At 39.1% G+C, this 14,886-nt stretch overlaps 1 protein-coding gene across 1 annotated transcript in view; it reads left to right on the top strand.

Annotated features, from left to right (window-relative positions):
* The window catches only part of DPYD (dihydropyrimidine dehydrogenase), a 1,024,364-nt gene that overhangs the window by 997,557 nt on the left and 11,921 nt on the right, over window positions 1–14,886 (top strand). The window contains exon 21 of the mRNA XM_027868249.1: window positions 3,924–4,067. Within this exon, the coding sequence (XP_027724050.1) occupies window positions 3,924–4,067 (144 nt within the window). The remainder of the gene's footprint in view (window positions 1–3,923; window positions 4,068–14,886) is intronic.

The following is a 14,886-nucleotide window of genomic DNA, read 5'->3' as shown; positions in this document are numbered from 1 at the left end:
GATAGATAGATAGATAGATAGATAGATAGATAGATAGATAGATAGATGGATGATATAGATATAGACACAGACATAGAAATGTCTCCAGGAGACATGTAGATATAGACAGATAGATAGATCCTGGGGACATGTCTTGAGCACCTAATGAAGTGCTGACTGGATTCCAGGAACATTTTTTGTATACAAAATGTCTGACCTAACGAATCCAAAATGGACTTCCAATTGAAGGATTCATTCAAATAAATAATGGTCTATGAAGACCATGTTTATATGAACTAAAAGTTATCTACAGTTGATTTTATTGGACTGTAGTTGTAAAATGGTCCCTCCCCCCTCCACTCAAATATTTCAGGAAAACAGCAATAATAACTTACATTTGCACAGATTTGTAGAGCATTTTTCTCAAGAGGTACATTGGTTTAGTGAGTGGCCCAGGATGTCATTCTGACCTGACTATGGGACACTGGGCTAGCCACTTGATCTCTCAGTGTTCCTTTATAAATTGCAGAACTGCTTTGGAGGAGAATTGTTTCTTCACTGGAAGTTCCTGATGCTGATGAACTAACAGGCCCAATTTAAAAAGTCATTTCCTTACAATAATCTATTGAGATGAGCATTGTTATTATACCCGTTTTAAGGCTAAGGAACCAAGACTCTGAGAGATGAAGTCACTTGTCCATGATGCCATAACTAATGAATTCCAGTGCCCTATCTACCACTATAAACACCTCACTGGGGTCTAAAAAATTTAAAACAGATTGATTCTCATAAGCAATCTTGGTCCCAGAAAACAAATAATGAAATATATTTCCCTCCTCTTTGCAGAAAGTTGGTGGGGGGGGAATTATTGGGGTAAAAGGTCACATAGGTTTTAGTTGGTTTTATTTATTTTTTTCTTTGTAATAAGGGAGGGTTCAATCCTGGGAGTGGAGGCCAAAAGGTTATAATTAAATCTAAAGCTATCAAAAAATCTTATTAAAATAAAGTGTGTTTTTTTTTAAATCTATGATATGGAGAGTAGACTTAATTGTATACCAGTCCAATAGGCCCTGATGCCATTATTTCCACTTAGCACTACCTTCACCTCTTCATTCCACTGAAATGCATTAATCTTCCAGGTAACAATCTTAGATATTTACACTTGAACAAGCTCCTTCCATATAAACTGTGTACTGAAATTTCAGCTGTAGCTTGGTTTGATTGTGGGCCATGGTTGAATATTAGTTTACCCACTCTATCAAGGGCTCTGGAGAACTGGAAAACTCGTTTTCCTGGGGCATTACGATGTCTGGAGAATGAAGCCCAGTGTTTTGAAACAAGTGTAATGCAGTGAAGCACTTGCCAGGTCAGAGATCAGGATGACCTTGGAGCATTGCAGTATTCCAGACCTCCATCAGCTAGATAAATGGGCTTTATTCTATGGGAGTGAGAAAATGTTTTTGCAATCTTCTAACGTAGCCCTAGCAATTCCAAGTTAGCAGTGACACAAAACATTTGGAATTCAGTGGTGTCTATCAACACCCATATTTGCCATGAAAAGTGAAGAGCAAAGGTTGTAGGAAAGGGTAAGGACAGGCTGGAAAAAAATAATTATGGAATAATAAAGGAACTAAGTGCATCATTGTGTTAATTTGATACTACTTAGCATTCTTCTTGGAAGCACAGTGGATCCTTAAACCTTGTCTCTTGCTAAATGAACTTTGGAAAGCACAAAGGAAGAACCTTGAGGCTTTGTACTGTATGTGTGTAATCTTGAATACTGATGCAGCCATTTGAATCTGTTTCCTGTTGTATGTTTCTATATTCACCATCTTTTATGCGAACTAAAAAAGTTGTTGTTTTCTGTATGCAGAAATCGATATTTTTACTGCTTTCCTTTTTAGCTATTCTGGGAAATCACAATCAACATTCATCATGATCACTAAAGGAATACATATAATGATTCAGCATGGTGTCCTTGAGAAAGGCAGTATGCAGGCAGCCACAGGCAATCCAGAATCGCATCCCAGTTTTACCAGCAACACACTCACCGTGTGACTTTGGGCAACTCTGGGGCTCAGTTTCCTCAGTTGTAAAGTGAAGAAACTGAACTGGATGGTCATCAAGGTCCCTCCTATCTCTCTAATTATGGAATGTCCCTGGCTGGGATTGGAGGGTTATCATCCTCATAGATTCAAAGGATACTCTCTGTGTCCCAACTCCTAAAATTATAGTTCATGAGTTCCTACCAGTGAATTTACCATTAATAGTCAGCCATTATGGACAATCAGAAAAAAGCAAAGGCACTAAGATAGCATGATAATGAAGTTACAAAACATTCTCTGCCTTAAATCTGAGTCCCATTCTTCTACAAATACACATATTTGTAGGAAGAATGGTCACAAACTTAAGAGTAAGATGGTAGTAAAGCAACTCACAGCTCTCATTCTACAGGTCTCCAATGTCTTTTTCTCATCTTAAAATACTCTCATACTTTTCTCCTATGTAATAATTATTATAATTAATAATATTAGCACCTATTTCTCAGGGTTGTTATGAGGATCAAACAAGATAACATTTGTAAAAAGTGCATAGTGCAGTGCCTGGCACATAGTAGGCACTCTATAAATGCTTAAACCCTTCCCTCCTTCCCCCTTCCCCTGGAAGCAGTTTTTCTAGTGGGCAGGCTACTCAGCTGGGCTCCCACCCCAGTTTCTCCCTTGAAGCCATGGTTGGCTCTCTTCTCTGGTGCCAGGGGTCATGCTACTTGAAGGAGCTTCTTGACTTGAGTATTGACTTCTTCCAGGGCTAGGAGTTTTAGTATTTTTTAAGAGCCTACTAGGTAGGGCATGGTGAATCTTCTTCCAGCCAGTGCCGAGCTCCTCTTCTAATTCAGAGAAAATATTTACATTCTAAAAAGCTAACAGGGCAAGATATGTCTTTGAACTTTGTTAGCATATTAATACACCTTTATTTTCCTCAACTGAATTGGGCAAAGAAGGGAAATAAAGCTCAAATATAAGGCTTTGAATGTTTCAATAGACTCCTTTTGTTACCAGGGTGCAAGACTTGGAACGCTGACCAATCCTTTTGTCAATGATTGTGGGTATCCCTTCTTGATACTAAAACAAATCCAAAAGACATAGAAATGCTGTTAATGAGTGCTTCGTCTAAATACCACCAAGCAAAAGCTCCGTTAATATTTTAAATGAATAGATTGATTGTTCCAGTGCCATGTATTTTATAAAATGTATAACTGTGTGATCATCATTAGTATTAAGTTAATAATGCATGAATATCGGCTACAGGGATTAGGGTTGTTATTGTGAGTAGAAATGAAATCTGATCCTTAGAAGACCAGTCACCTCAGGCTATATCAGAACTTATCATCAGCACCATAGATTTAGAGCTGAGAGGGCCTTAGAAGTCATTCAGTCCAACCCTATTATTTTACAGATAAGGAAACCAATGGAAGAGTAACTGTCCAACATGGGTGATTGTATCATTGTGTAAAACACTTGACTTGGAAACTCATTCCATTTGCACAGATTGCAGATTGGCATTATCACCTACAACTTAGGATCTTAGTGAGATAGCTGAGGCATTGAGAGTTTAAAGGATTTGCCCTTGGTCACTTAGTATGTATGAGATAGAGAACCTGAATTCAGGATGCCAAATTGCCTCTCGGTGTAGGTTGGGCAAAACCAAAACACACAGCCCACTTAATATGTATGTTTCTTAATGTTTGTATGTAACTGTGTGTATGTAGCTGAAATCTCCTATCTCTGTTGTTTCTTCATATTAGAATGTGGGTTCTTTGAGATCAGAGACTCTTACTTTTTTCTTTTTATATCCTAGAGTTTAGGAGGGTGCTTATAAATGTAATTCATTCAAACTTACATAAAGAGCTAACATGATTTCTTGTTTGTTTGTTTCTACTTTAGAAACTGCCAAATTTCGGGCCTTACCTTGAGCTGCGGAAAAAAATTATAGCAGAGAACAAGATGAAACTGAAGGAGCAAAATTTAGCTTTGTCACCTCTGGAAAAATCCTACTTTGTTCCCAAGAAGCCCATTCCAAAAATCAAGGTAACGAAATTAAAGCAAATCCCCCGACAGAAAGAACTGCTTGTTGTAATGTTCCAAGTGTTCATTAACCTGAAATGATTTGTGTAAGCTCACAAAAAGACACATGGATGTGTCCTGCTATTAATCCAGTCACATTGCATAATCATTACTGGCATTTATTTAACACTTTGTACTTCCCAAACTGCCATCATCTGCCTATAGCACAAAGTAGCTGGGCCTATTAAAATCCACAAAATTGCAAATATGGAAGAAACCTCAAAGATTATTTAATCCAACCCTCTACCCAAAATATGAATCCTGTCTATATAATCCCTTAGAAGGGATTATACAGTGTTGGGGGAGCTCATTATCCCCCAAAATAGTTTAAACTGGTTACAATATTCCAGTTGTGGACTATCCAGGGCTTAACATAATCATCATAAATATCACCCAAAAACAAAAGCATCTGGAGGACCTAATCTGCTCAAGTGAATCCTTCTTCCATGACAGTGGCAAACACCATTGGTGAGCATATATCTCTGTTTTATGCCTCAATTGACATTAATAAACAGGGAGATCATCAGACTTGTCTCTGTTGCTATGCCTTTCAAAATATGAGGGGGGATTTAGTTTCCCCCTCTTTCCATATTTGGTATACTCACTGAAAGCAAAGAGTAGATAAGGGAGGTAATGAATTGTTCATGTGTTTGCAAGGTGTTGACTTGACTTGATCTCTTTGTAAAAGGAGAATACTTTTCCCTAAGTGAATCAGAAAAAGCAACGATATTTGCCTGGGCTAAAAAATAGGTCTTGTCCCTGGAAGGAGACCCTTGCAGAGGGGAAGGAGAGAATTTTCTCTAGCAATGGAACTCCTGGCCCGAAAGGAGACACCCTATTTGGCATCTTGAGGCACATTTGTGGGAGCAGAGAAACAGGAATGCAGAAAGGTAATCACTCAAAGAAGTCATCTTTGAGGGGTTATTCTTCTGGAAGCGAGGATGAGCTCTGTGGACTTAAGAAGAAGTTGGATCTGGAAATTGAGAACTGAGCTAACCTGATATTAGAAATGCTGTGGGGTATCTTTATGAGGACTCCTCTAGAAGAAAAATAACTTCTAGGCACTACAGTACCAAGGTAGTAACATTGGCCACATGTATTCCCTGCATGTCTGCCTCACTGACATTGTTGTTACTCTAAATTTGTGCCCTTCTTCTCATGGATGGGATACTGTGCATATTAGTGGGAGAAAATGCTGTAAGTTTCTTTGCTAAGAAGTAATTTTGTCTATAGACTGTTTTGGGGAAGCACAGTGGTGGAAGCTCACCGATAACAGTATTTGCAGGGTACTCCCCTCCCCTACTTGATACCTGGTATTAGGCAAACATGTCTGAGCAATTTGGGGAATACCCCGAGAGGGAGTATCCCCATTCCTTCCACTTCTATTTCCTTTCCTCTCAGATTACCTCCCATTTTCACTGTATATATCTTATATGTACATAATTGATTGCTTCTTGTCTATCCCATTAGAATGTGAGCTCTGTGAGGGCAAGGATTGTATTTTGCCTTTGTTTCTATTCCCAGAGGTTAGCTCAGGGCATAGCAGTTAGCTATGGTCAAGGATCAGTGTTTTTGTCATTGTGAGTGCTCCTTTCATTGAAAGAAAATCAAAATTCCTCTATAAATTAAAAGATGGTTTTCATGAGTTATTGTGTCTGAAGGAGTCATCCTCCTTTAAATATCCTTCTGTTGATGAGTCTCTCTGATCTTATCTAAGGTTAGCTGCTTTATAGTCCTAGAGTCTCAGACACTCTCTGGAACAAAAAGCACAGGTTGGAAGAAAATTTATTTGTTCTAGGAACCCTGACCGAACTTCCATTAAATCATTTCAGTACCATTAAATAAATGAATTGTGCATACTGATGGGGATGGGAGGGCCAGAAACTGTTGTGCATTAGCCTCAACCCACAAAGAATAGTACTTTGCAAAACACTTTCTTTTTACTGTAAAACAGTCTTTTTTTAAGTTAGTAGAAACTTCTATAATCTCTTTTTTAATATAAATTAGGAGTTCTCCTGCTCCTTTAAGTACACTCTCAATCTCTGGTCTACTTTCTCCTTGTGTATAAGAAATCCCAAAGAATAAAGTTATTTATATTTTTTAACAAAGGAAGAGTCAACTGCTTCCAAAGGCAATTTGACCTTCTGGGATTTTTCAGTCCTATTCTCTTTTCACATAGAGTTTTGGTATTATTTGAAGAAGGGAGAGAATCGACTCTACTTGCAGTAAGACTGCTACTTCGCTATTAGAAATAAAAGCTACAAAGAGGTAAATAAATCGTAGAAAGTGAAAGTTCAGAAAGTGGGAGTTGATAGAGACATGAAAGTGAAGGACTGGGAAAAAATGAAGACAAGTTTGGACAATCGAAAGGATGAAACCCAATTTTTTGAAAGTCAGACACCTTCACAATCCCCCAGTGAAAGAATCTGACTTTAGAGCTCAGTCCAGAACAAAATATACAGTGTAGTAAACTACAGAAACCCCAGAAAAAATATTAATGACTGACATTTCAGAACTGAGACCACATCTTTGCAGACTTGCTAAGAACCTTCTGCTGGAGGGAATTGTTTTCATTGTTAGTGGGGAGCAGTCCTACTAACCACTGTTCCCAACCAGAGAGGCTGACCACATTCCTTTTGCTATCAGATCTTGAAAAAATATTGTGCCCAAGTAATGTGCAGTGTGGAAGTAGATATGAAACATGTGAAATGGTGACTACTCATCCATTTTAGGTACAATTGTCCCTTGAGGGGATAAAGAATTAAAAGCATTGAGGCAAGTGGTTATTTACCTAATTGATTATAGATTTGGAGCTGTCAGGGACCTTGGGAGTCATCTGTTCAAGCCCTTCATTTTACAGGTGAGCGTACTAAGTTACACCAAGAAAGGCCAGTTGTCTTCCCCAAGATCCTACAGGTAGAGCAGAGCTGAGATTCAAACCCAACGTCTCTGGCTCCACATCTAGTGCTCTTTTCACTATACTTTCTGGCTCCTTCAAAGTTTTCCTGATCTCCAGAGTCCCATTCACCTATAGTCCAAATTCAGGAATGTGGCATCTGATAGAGGTAGAAATTCATTCATTTTTATTCGAAAGGGAAAGGTAGATGTGTTTTCATAGAGCCAATTTATCCTCCACTCAGCTGCCAAAGCACAAGTCACCCCTCCACTGAATAAACAACAATAGCTCCCTATTAGGTCCAGGATCAGATATAAAGTACTTTGGTATTTAAAGTCCTTCACACCTTGGTCCCTCCCTGTCTTTCCAGTCTTTTTTGTTGTTGCTGTTTTCACTTCTATTTTTTATTCTTTTAATTAACAAGCATTTCTTTTCTCTTCCTCCAATTTCCAGTGAAAGAAAAGATGAAAAGCATAACCTCTGTAACATGTATGCATAGTCAAGCAAAACATATTCCCACACTGACCATGTCTAAAATATCTATGTCTCATTCTGTCTTTTGATTCCATCACTTAGTCTCTGTCAGGAAAGGGGCAGCATGAATACATCATCAGTCCCCTAGAATTGTGGTTGGCCATTGCAAGGTGAAATGAGCAGAACCAGGAGATCAGTTTAGAAAATAACAACACTGTAAAGGCAAAAATGTTTTCCTGTCTTCTTACCCTTTACTCCTCCTCTTTCCTCTTCTATGATGCAGTGACACAGGCCTATTTGCTGTTCCTCATGCATAAAGCTATCTCCCAATTCTATGCCTAGAATGCTGTCCCTCCAAACTTCTGCCCCTAGGTCTTCCTGTCTTCTTGCAAGCTTCAATTCAAAGTTCATGTCATGAAAGAGGCCTTTTCCTATATACCCCCCTACCCCCATTCTGAAACTATGTAAGCTTCCATTTATATCATATATGTGTGTGTATTATATATAATGTACATGATTTTATATATATATATATCATGTACATAGTTTATGCATATTGTCTCCCCAATTAGAATGTTACCTCCTTGAGATTGCAGAACCCATTTTGGGGAGGTTTCTATTTGTATTCCCAGCACTTAGCACAGTACTTGGCACTTAGTACTTAATAAATTATTATTAACTAACTGAAAAGGATCCAGCTTTAAATTAAAAGGTAGAAGGAGCCTCAGGGATTATTGAATCCAGTCCCTTCAATTTACAGATCAGGACACTGAGGCCAGGACAAATTAGATGACTGGCCCAGGGTCACATAAATGGCAGGTCTCTGAAGCAGGATTCAAATCTAGGTCTGATCTTCCTGGCTTTGAGCCCAGCAGTCCATCCACTACACCATGGTACTTTGGCCTCCTCTGGCATCCACACATCACTTGTGACTTCAAACAACCCCTATCCTACTGGATTCAAGAGATTAATTATGTACTTATACCCTTAGCACCTCACTGAGTGCCTGGCAAATACTCAGCACTTAATAAATGCTTGTTGATTGATTGATTGATTTCAGAGCAGAGTCAAAGAGGTTCAGAGGAATTGAGTAGAATATAAATAGAATAAACTAGTCCATTCCTCAGGGATCAAAGACTACAATATGGCATAATGGAAAGAGAACTGAACCAAGAATCCAGAAACCTGGGCTGTAGTCTTCATTCTGCCACTCCCTACCTATGTGGCCTTGAACAGGTGACAACCACTACAGTCAAAATTTGTTCATTTATAAAATAAGAGGGCTGGAGAGTAGATGGTCTGCAAGACCCTTTTGAGTTATAGATTACACGAGCAACTCTCTAGAAGATCAATTCCTCATATACAAGACACCTTTTTGGGTTCAGGATTTAAGTGTGGATAAAAGGGGAAGAAACGGTCACTAATTTGTCCTGTAGAAATAGCAAATTTTCCAAAACGGACTTTTAGGACGCTCTGTTGAATACATTGTTTGCTCCCCAAAATCAACAGTTTGGAAATTACTTAGAACACTGCCATTCCCAAGAAAGTTCTAAATTCTTTGGCCGTAAAGCTTATTGTGGAATTGAGATATAAAACCAATTGAGAAGGAAATTTTCTTCTAGGACAGTAGCACTATAGCCCCCTCTCTGAACTGTCATCTTTCTGATAATTTAAACTTTCCCTAGTGATAATATCAGTATCTAATCTGGTGTTGGCATGAGTAAGAGGTGCACTTCCTGGATACTAGGGGAAAAAAGTAACATCAGTCAATAAAATTCACCCTGAGCCAGTATAATAATGGCAACACAGCCTTTGTGTAAGGTGTGTGGAGCAAGTGGATGCTGGTATCTTTTTCTGCTGGTCTATACAATGTCCCATCTTGCACATCACTCACTATAGAGGCAGCTGGTGGCCCAGGCCCACTGGGTCTGGAGTCAGGGAGATCCGAGGTCAAATCCGACCTCGGACATTTCCTAACTGTCTGACCTAGAGCAAGGCACTTAACCTCCATTTGCCTTAGTTTCCTTAACAGTAAAATACAAATAATAATAGCCCCTACCTCCCAAGGTTGTTGTGAGGATCAAATGAGTTGATATTTGTAAAAGTGCTTAGCACACTGTCTGGCACTTAGTATGAGCTATATAAATCCTTATTTCTTTCCCTTCCCTTTCCCTGCCCATGGATCTTCTTAGCCACTCACAGGTGCATTGGGCATTTCCTTTCCCAGGGAACTGGTTCTCTGACTTGTCCCTCGATAAGGCAAGAGTTCCTAACCTTTTTGTATGTGTCTTGTAACTCCCTTTAGCAGTCTGGTGAAGCCTATGGACCTCTCAGAATAATATTTTTAAATGAACAAAATGAAATATATAGGACTATAAAAGGAACTGATTATATCGAAATACTTTTCAAGATATGTATATAGTGACTACTGTAGCCAAGCATTGTGCTAAAGAGTTTTTTTTTTAAACAAATATTATCTCATTTGATTTAAAAAAAATTAGTTCATGGACACCAAGTAAAAATCCACTGCTAAAAGGGAGAGGACTTCAAAATTCCTGTCATGGCAGAACACGTTATATTGAAATATGCTCAAAATACAGTTTGAGACCAGAGTACCTTCATTTCTAAAGTTATACTTTTTCCCTGAAACTTTGGGCCTCATCAAACCTTGCCAATGATCAGGATCAGGAACACACTTGGCCTTCCCAGCTGAGTCTAGGGAATCAATGTCGTGCTTACTCAGGGTAAAGGTCATACTTTACCCTCGCCCCTCAGTGGTGTATCTTTTATCCATGTCCCTGCTTCCCACAGTGGTAGAGGCTTAGGAGAGTTCTCCATGGTTTCAGAGTCCACTGTGATTGCCTTGGAACAACTGGGTGGGGTTATTTAAATGACCAGAAGCTGATTCTAGAAGCATTTGGGAAGAGGAAAAGAGGTGAGCATTCCCTGGCATCTCCCTGTACTGGGAAGAGAAATATTTGTAATGCCTGCTACACGAAAATATAAATAGCAATACTAGAAAGGTTCAGTGATGCTGAATGGAAGCTGTTGCTCCATCAAAACACTGACTCATGCTACCAAAATATATTATAGAGTGTCTCTTGAACCTGGCAAGCTCATCTCAGTCTATCCTCTTATATTTCTTATTTTCTATGCCATTCAATTTGATAATTCTGCCTCATCTTATTATTTAAATGTTCATGTTTATTCTTTTTATTTTTGTCCCAGATAAGACTGTAAGCCCTCTGAAGGCAAGGACTAGTCATACTTCTTTGCTCTTCACACCCCTCCCCCCATGGCATCTTGTACATAGTTAGGCACATATTACATGCTCAGTAAGTAGTTTGTTTCATTTTTTGTTTGTTTGTTTTTGTTTTATTTTGTTTTTTAGGCAGTTGGGGTTAAGTGACTTGCCCAGGGTCAAACAGCTATTAAGTGTCAAGTGTCTGGTCTGAGATCCGGATTTGAACTCAGGTCCTCCTGAGTCCAGGGCCCGTGCTCTATCCACTTTGCCACCTAGCTGCCCCATCAATAAGTAGTTTTTGAATGAATAAATTAATCTATCTGGTAATGCTAACATGCATAAATAGTAGAATGCATCATTATTTCTTATGTACCATATTTTAAGAAGCTTTAAATTTCTGTCAATGCTTCTCTTAGGAGCCAAATAAAATAAGCGATAATATTAAATTAACAAAAATTTATTTAGCACCTACTATGTGCTAGACACTCAGCTAAGTGATGGTGATATAAAGCAAAATAGTTCCTGTTTTCAAGGCGCTCACAGTCTGATAGGAAAACAACATGTAAACAGAAAAGACATACAGATTAAATTGGAGATTATTATAGGGGGAAAACATTAAGATTAAAGAGGTCTGAGAAAGGTTTCTTAGAGAATGTCAGACTTTAGCTGATATTTGAAAGAAGCCAGGAAAGACAGGAGTCAGAGATGAGGAAGGAAGAGTTTTCCAGGTATGAGGGACAGCCAGTGAAAATGCTCCCTGATTTGAAAGATCGAGTTTTATACTACATACCTACTACAAGAGAGAGGATAAATTAATCAATCAATATTTATTAAGCCCCTAATATGTGCCAGGCACTATGCTAAGTGCTGGGGATACAATAAGAAGCAAAAGTAAGTCCCTGCAAGTAAGGAGCTCAGAATTTAATGGAAGTGTCGTACCCAAGGTCAGAGAGGAAGGGAGTCATTCACAAACTCTGCTTAGCCTGCAGCTACAGCACCTCTTGTCACATCTGCTATGGCAACTAATTTCTTCTTTTCCATATTCAGTAAAGCAACTGTTATTTACTATATCTATAAAATTGTTATTCAATTTATTTCTTTCACTTAACATATACCAGCTTATGTCTGAGGAACTGAAAGTCCTCATCAATATTGTCTTGTTCTTTTTGTAAGCTTTTAAAAGTTTCTTCTATCACCTTTCCTATCATATTGCTTTCTGTGATAAGATAAATGAACTGTAAGAAATTCTCACTACCCCCTTATTCAATTTATTATTGTTTAATTTGATCTATTATAATTCTTCTCAGATGTTCATCTTCACTTCTTAAAGCAATTGCTTCTTACATCTCACTTAGCTAGAGTGTTTTCAGTATAAAAGAGAAGATATAGTACCATGTTGGCTGTCTTAGAGTATCTGAAGGGCCATCAGGTAGTAGAGAAATTAGACATTCTGCCTCACCCTAGAGGACAGACCTAGAAGTAGTGGATAGAACAGACGCAGATTTTGCCTTGATATATGGGAAGACTTTCTTATAATTTGGGGATATCCAAAAATAGAATGGGCTACCTTAAAAAGTAGTAGGTTTCCCTTACTAGCTCTCAGAAAATGACTTCAAGTGAAGGGCAAATGATCTTATATTGGCTGCACTACAGACAAGAGTCTTGCTCTGATGTGAGTTGACCCAAGATAAGCGCAAGAGCCCCAGGAGGAACTGCACTCCCTACCAGACCCCATATACTTTCATCTCAGCCTTCAAAGCCATCATTAGCAAATTAACTCCTGTGGAAAAGAGGTCAGCCACCCCCATCAACTGGCATCCTGGGGCAGACAAGCCAACTGAGCTGAAGCTTCAAAGCATTATGGGCCAGACAAGTCAAATCATGAGGACCACCACCTCCATCACCCTCCCCCAGCACTGATAGAGTTAGCCCAAGACCATGAACCCAAAAGCCTTGAGAATGGCATTGCCTTCTATTCTATTGGTCCTGCTTCCAGCCAAGACCACACAGGTATCATTAGGGGATCAGTTTCAGTGGTATGCTGGTAATCTTTAACAACCAGCTGTCTCTAAAAACATATTTAATATTGATCTGCATTGTTGATATTTCCTCTATTACATTAAGTCTAGACAACCAACAAAACAATAAACAAGTACTGATTTGTAGCTTTTTCCAATTTCCAAGATGTAAATGTTCACACTGAGAATTTAACAATCACCAGCACATCCCTGAGAACAATTCCTGTGGAGAAAGACCCTACCTTGTCACCACCAATACCAACTGCTGATCAACCACCACTGACAGGAGGATATAAACAAGAGCCCCAAGAATGGCAGCAGCTTCCCCCTTCCCCTCCCCAAACCAGTATCCAAGTAATTAACTCCTATGGAAAAGGAGCCAACCATTGCTATCTATAGCACAGATAAGATAGCCTAGCTGAAACAACAAAAGCGTTCTGGAAGAGAAACAGGAGGTGCCATGGGCCAGGCAAGTCAAACCACTGCTCCTACCTGCCCTGAGAACTGGGTGAGTGGAGACTTCCATGAGCCTTGGACCTGCCTGCAGAGCTCCACAGATCATGACCTGGTGGGCTCAGCAGCCATCATTGAGGGGAGCAATCACTGTGGGAAAGGAATTATAGTTTAATGTTCTTTCTTTCCACTATACCACGCTGCCTACTATTCCTGCATCCATTTTTCCTGACCCTCCCTGAAGTACCTGGATACTTTACTGATCCATTTGAAAAGAGCAATAATTTACTTTGGGGGAAGCAAAGGAATAATAAGCATTTATTAAGTGTTCTTTTATGGGTCAGGCACTGGGCAAAGCACTTTACAAGTAGCTCAATTTGATTTGATCCTCACACAAACCCTGTAAGGCAGATACCACTCTGATCTCCATTTTAAAGTTGAAGAAACTGAAGCAGAGGATAAGTGACTTGGCCAGGGTCACACAGCTTGTACGTGTCTATGACCAGATTTGAACTCAGGTTTTCCTGACTCTAGGCCCAGGCCTCTATCCACTGTGCCACCTAGCTGCCTTTAATATCAAATTCTCTATATACATATCATTTTGCTACTTCTCTGCCTGTCCTTTTATTTCCCACCCACTCCCTTGGTGGATGGATATGGGCACACACACATACACACACCCCGACACTTTCTGTACTGCCATCTGAGGACTCTTTATTACCTTTTTGGCTTTCCCTACAGCATTTCTTCAGTTACTTACACAATATGTTTTTTTCCTTTTTTTCCTTTCTTTATTTTTTTTTCTTAGGGCCTAAGTTATCTGTCTTAGTGTTTAATATTTTCTCTGTCCACCCATCTGTTTATTTTAGCTCATTTCTTCCTTCCTCTCTCTCTGCTGGCCTCTTTATAGATTCCTCTGTTCGATAGTTTAAACTCCATGACACTGCTTTGTTTACCCTCTCAGCTAGCTTAGTGTATTATTCCCCATCTGCTGCAGAGAGAGTACCCCAGTGCCCCACAAATCCAACTCCCTCTTGTTTGAACTAGTCTTTCATTCAAGCACTCAGATTTCTCTTCTACTGTCTCTTCCTAGTTATTCTCTTCCCTGGTTATGATTGTGACATGGAAATTATTTCTCAGAAAATTAAAACTGTTAAAGACCTCATTGTTTTTTTTTTCTTTCTAAATGCCTGATGTAGTTTATTGGTACCATTATCCTCTTAAGTCAAGTAGGTGCTACATTGTATAATGGGTTCGACTTGGAGCCACACCTATGCTGGAATCTTGCCTTAGACACTTAGGCATGTGATCCTAGGCAAGTCACTTAACCTCTATTTGCCTCAGTGTCCTCATTTGTAAAATAGGGATAAAAATAGCATCTACCTCCCAGGGTTGTTGTGAGTGTCAAATGAGATAATAATTGTAAAGCCCTTAGTACAATGTCTGGCAAATAGTAAATGAGATCTATTCATGTTAGCTAATATTTGTATCTTTTTATCCCCAAGTACTGTACTTGCTCAAAGTAAGTGTTTATAAGTACCCATGAGGCATTTTGGGAAATAAAGAATATAGATGACAAACTCCCTGTCCCCAAGAAGGTAACAATTCAATGAAAGAGAGAAAGAGAGAGAGAGAGGAGAGAGAAAGAGAGAGAAAGAGAGAGAGAGAGAGAGAGAGAGAGAGAGAGAGAGAGAGAGA

This window comes from Vombatus ursinus, unplaced genomic scaffold, assembly GCF_900497805.2.
Source record: "Vombatus ursinus unplaced genomic scaffold, bare-nosed wombat genome assembly UNPS02014787.1, whole genome shotgun sequence".
NCBI lineage: Eukaryota > Metazoa > Chordata > Mammalia > Diprotodontia > Vombatidae > Vombatus > Vombatus ursinus.
The sequence above is the reverse complement of the archived record's forward strand: the minus strand, read 5'-3'. Positions and strand labels throughout refer to the sequence as shown.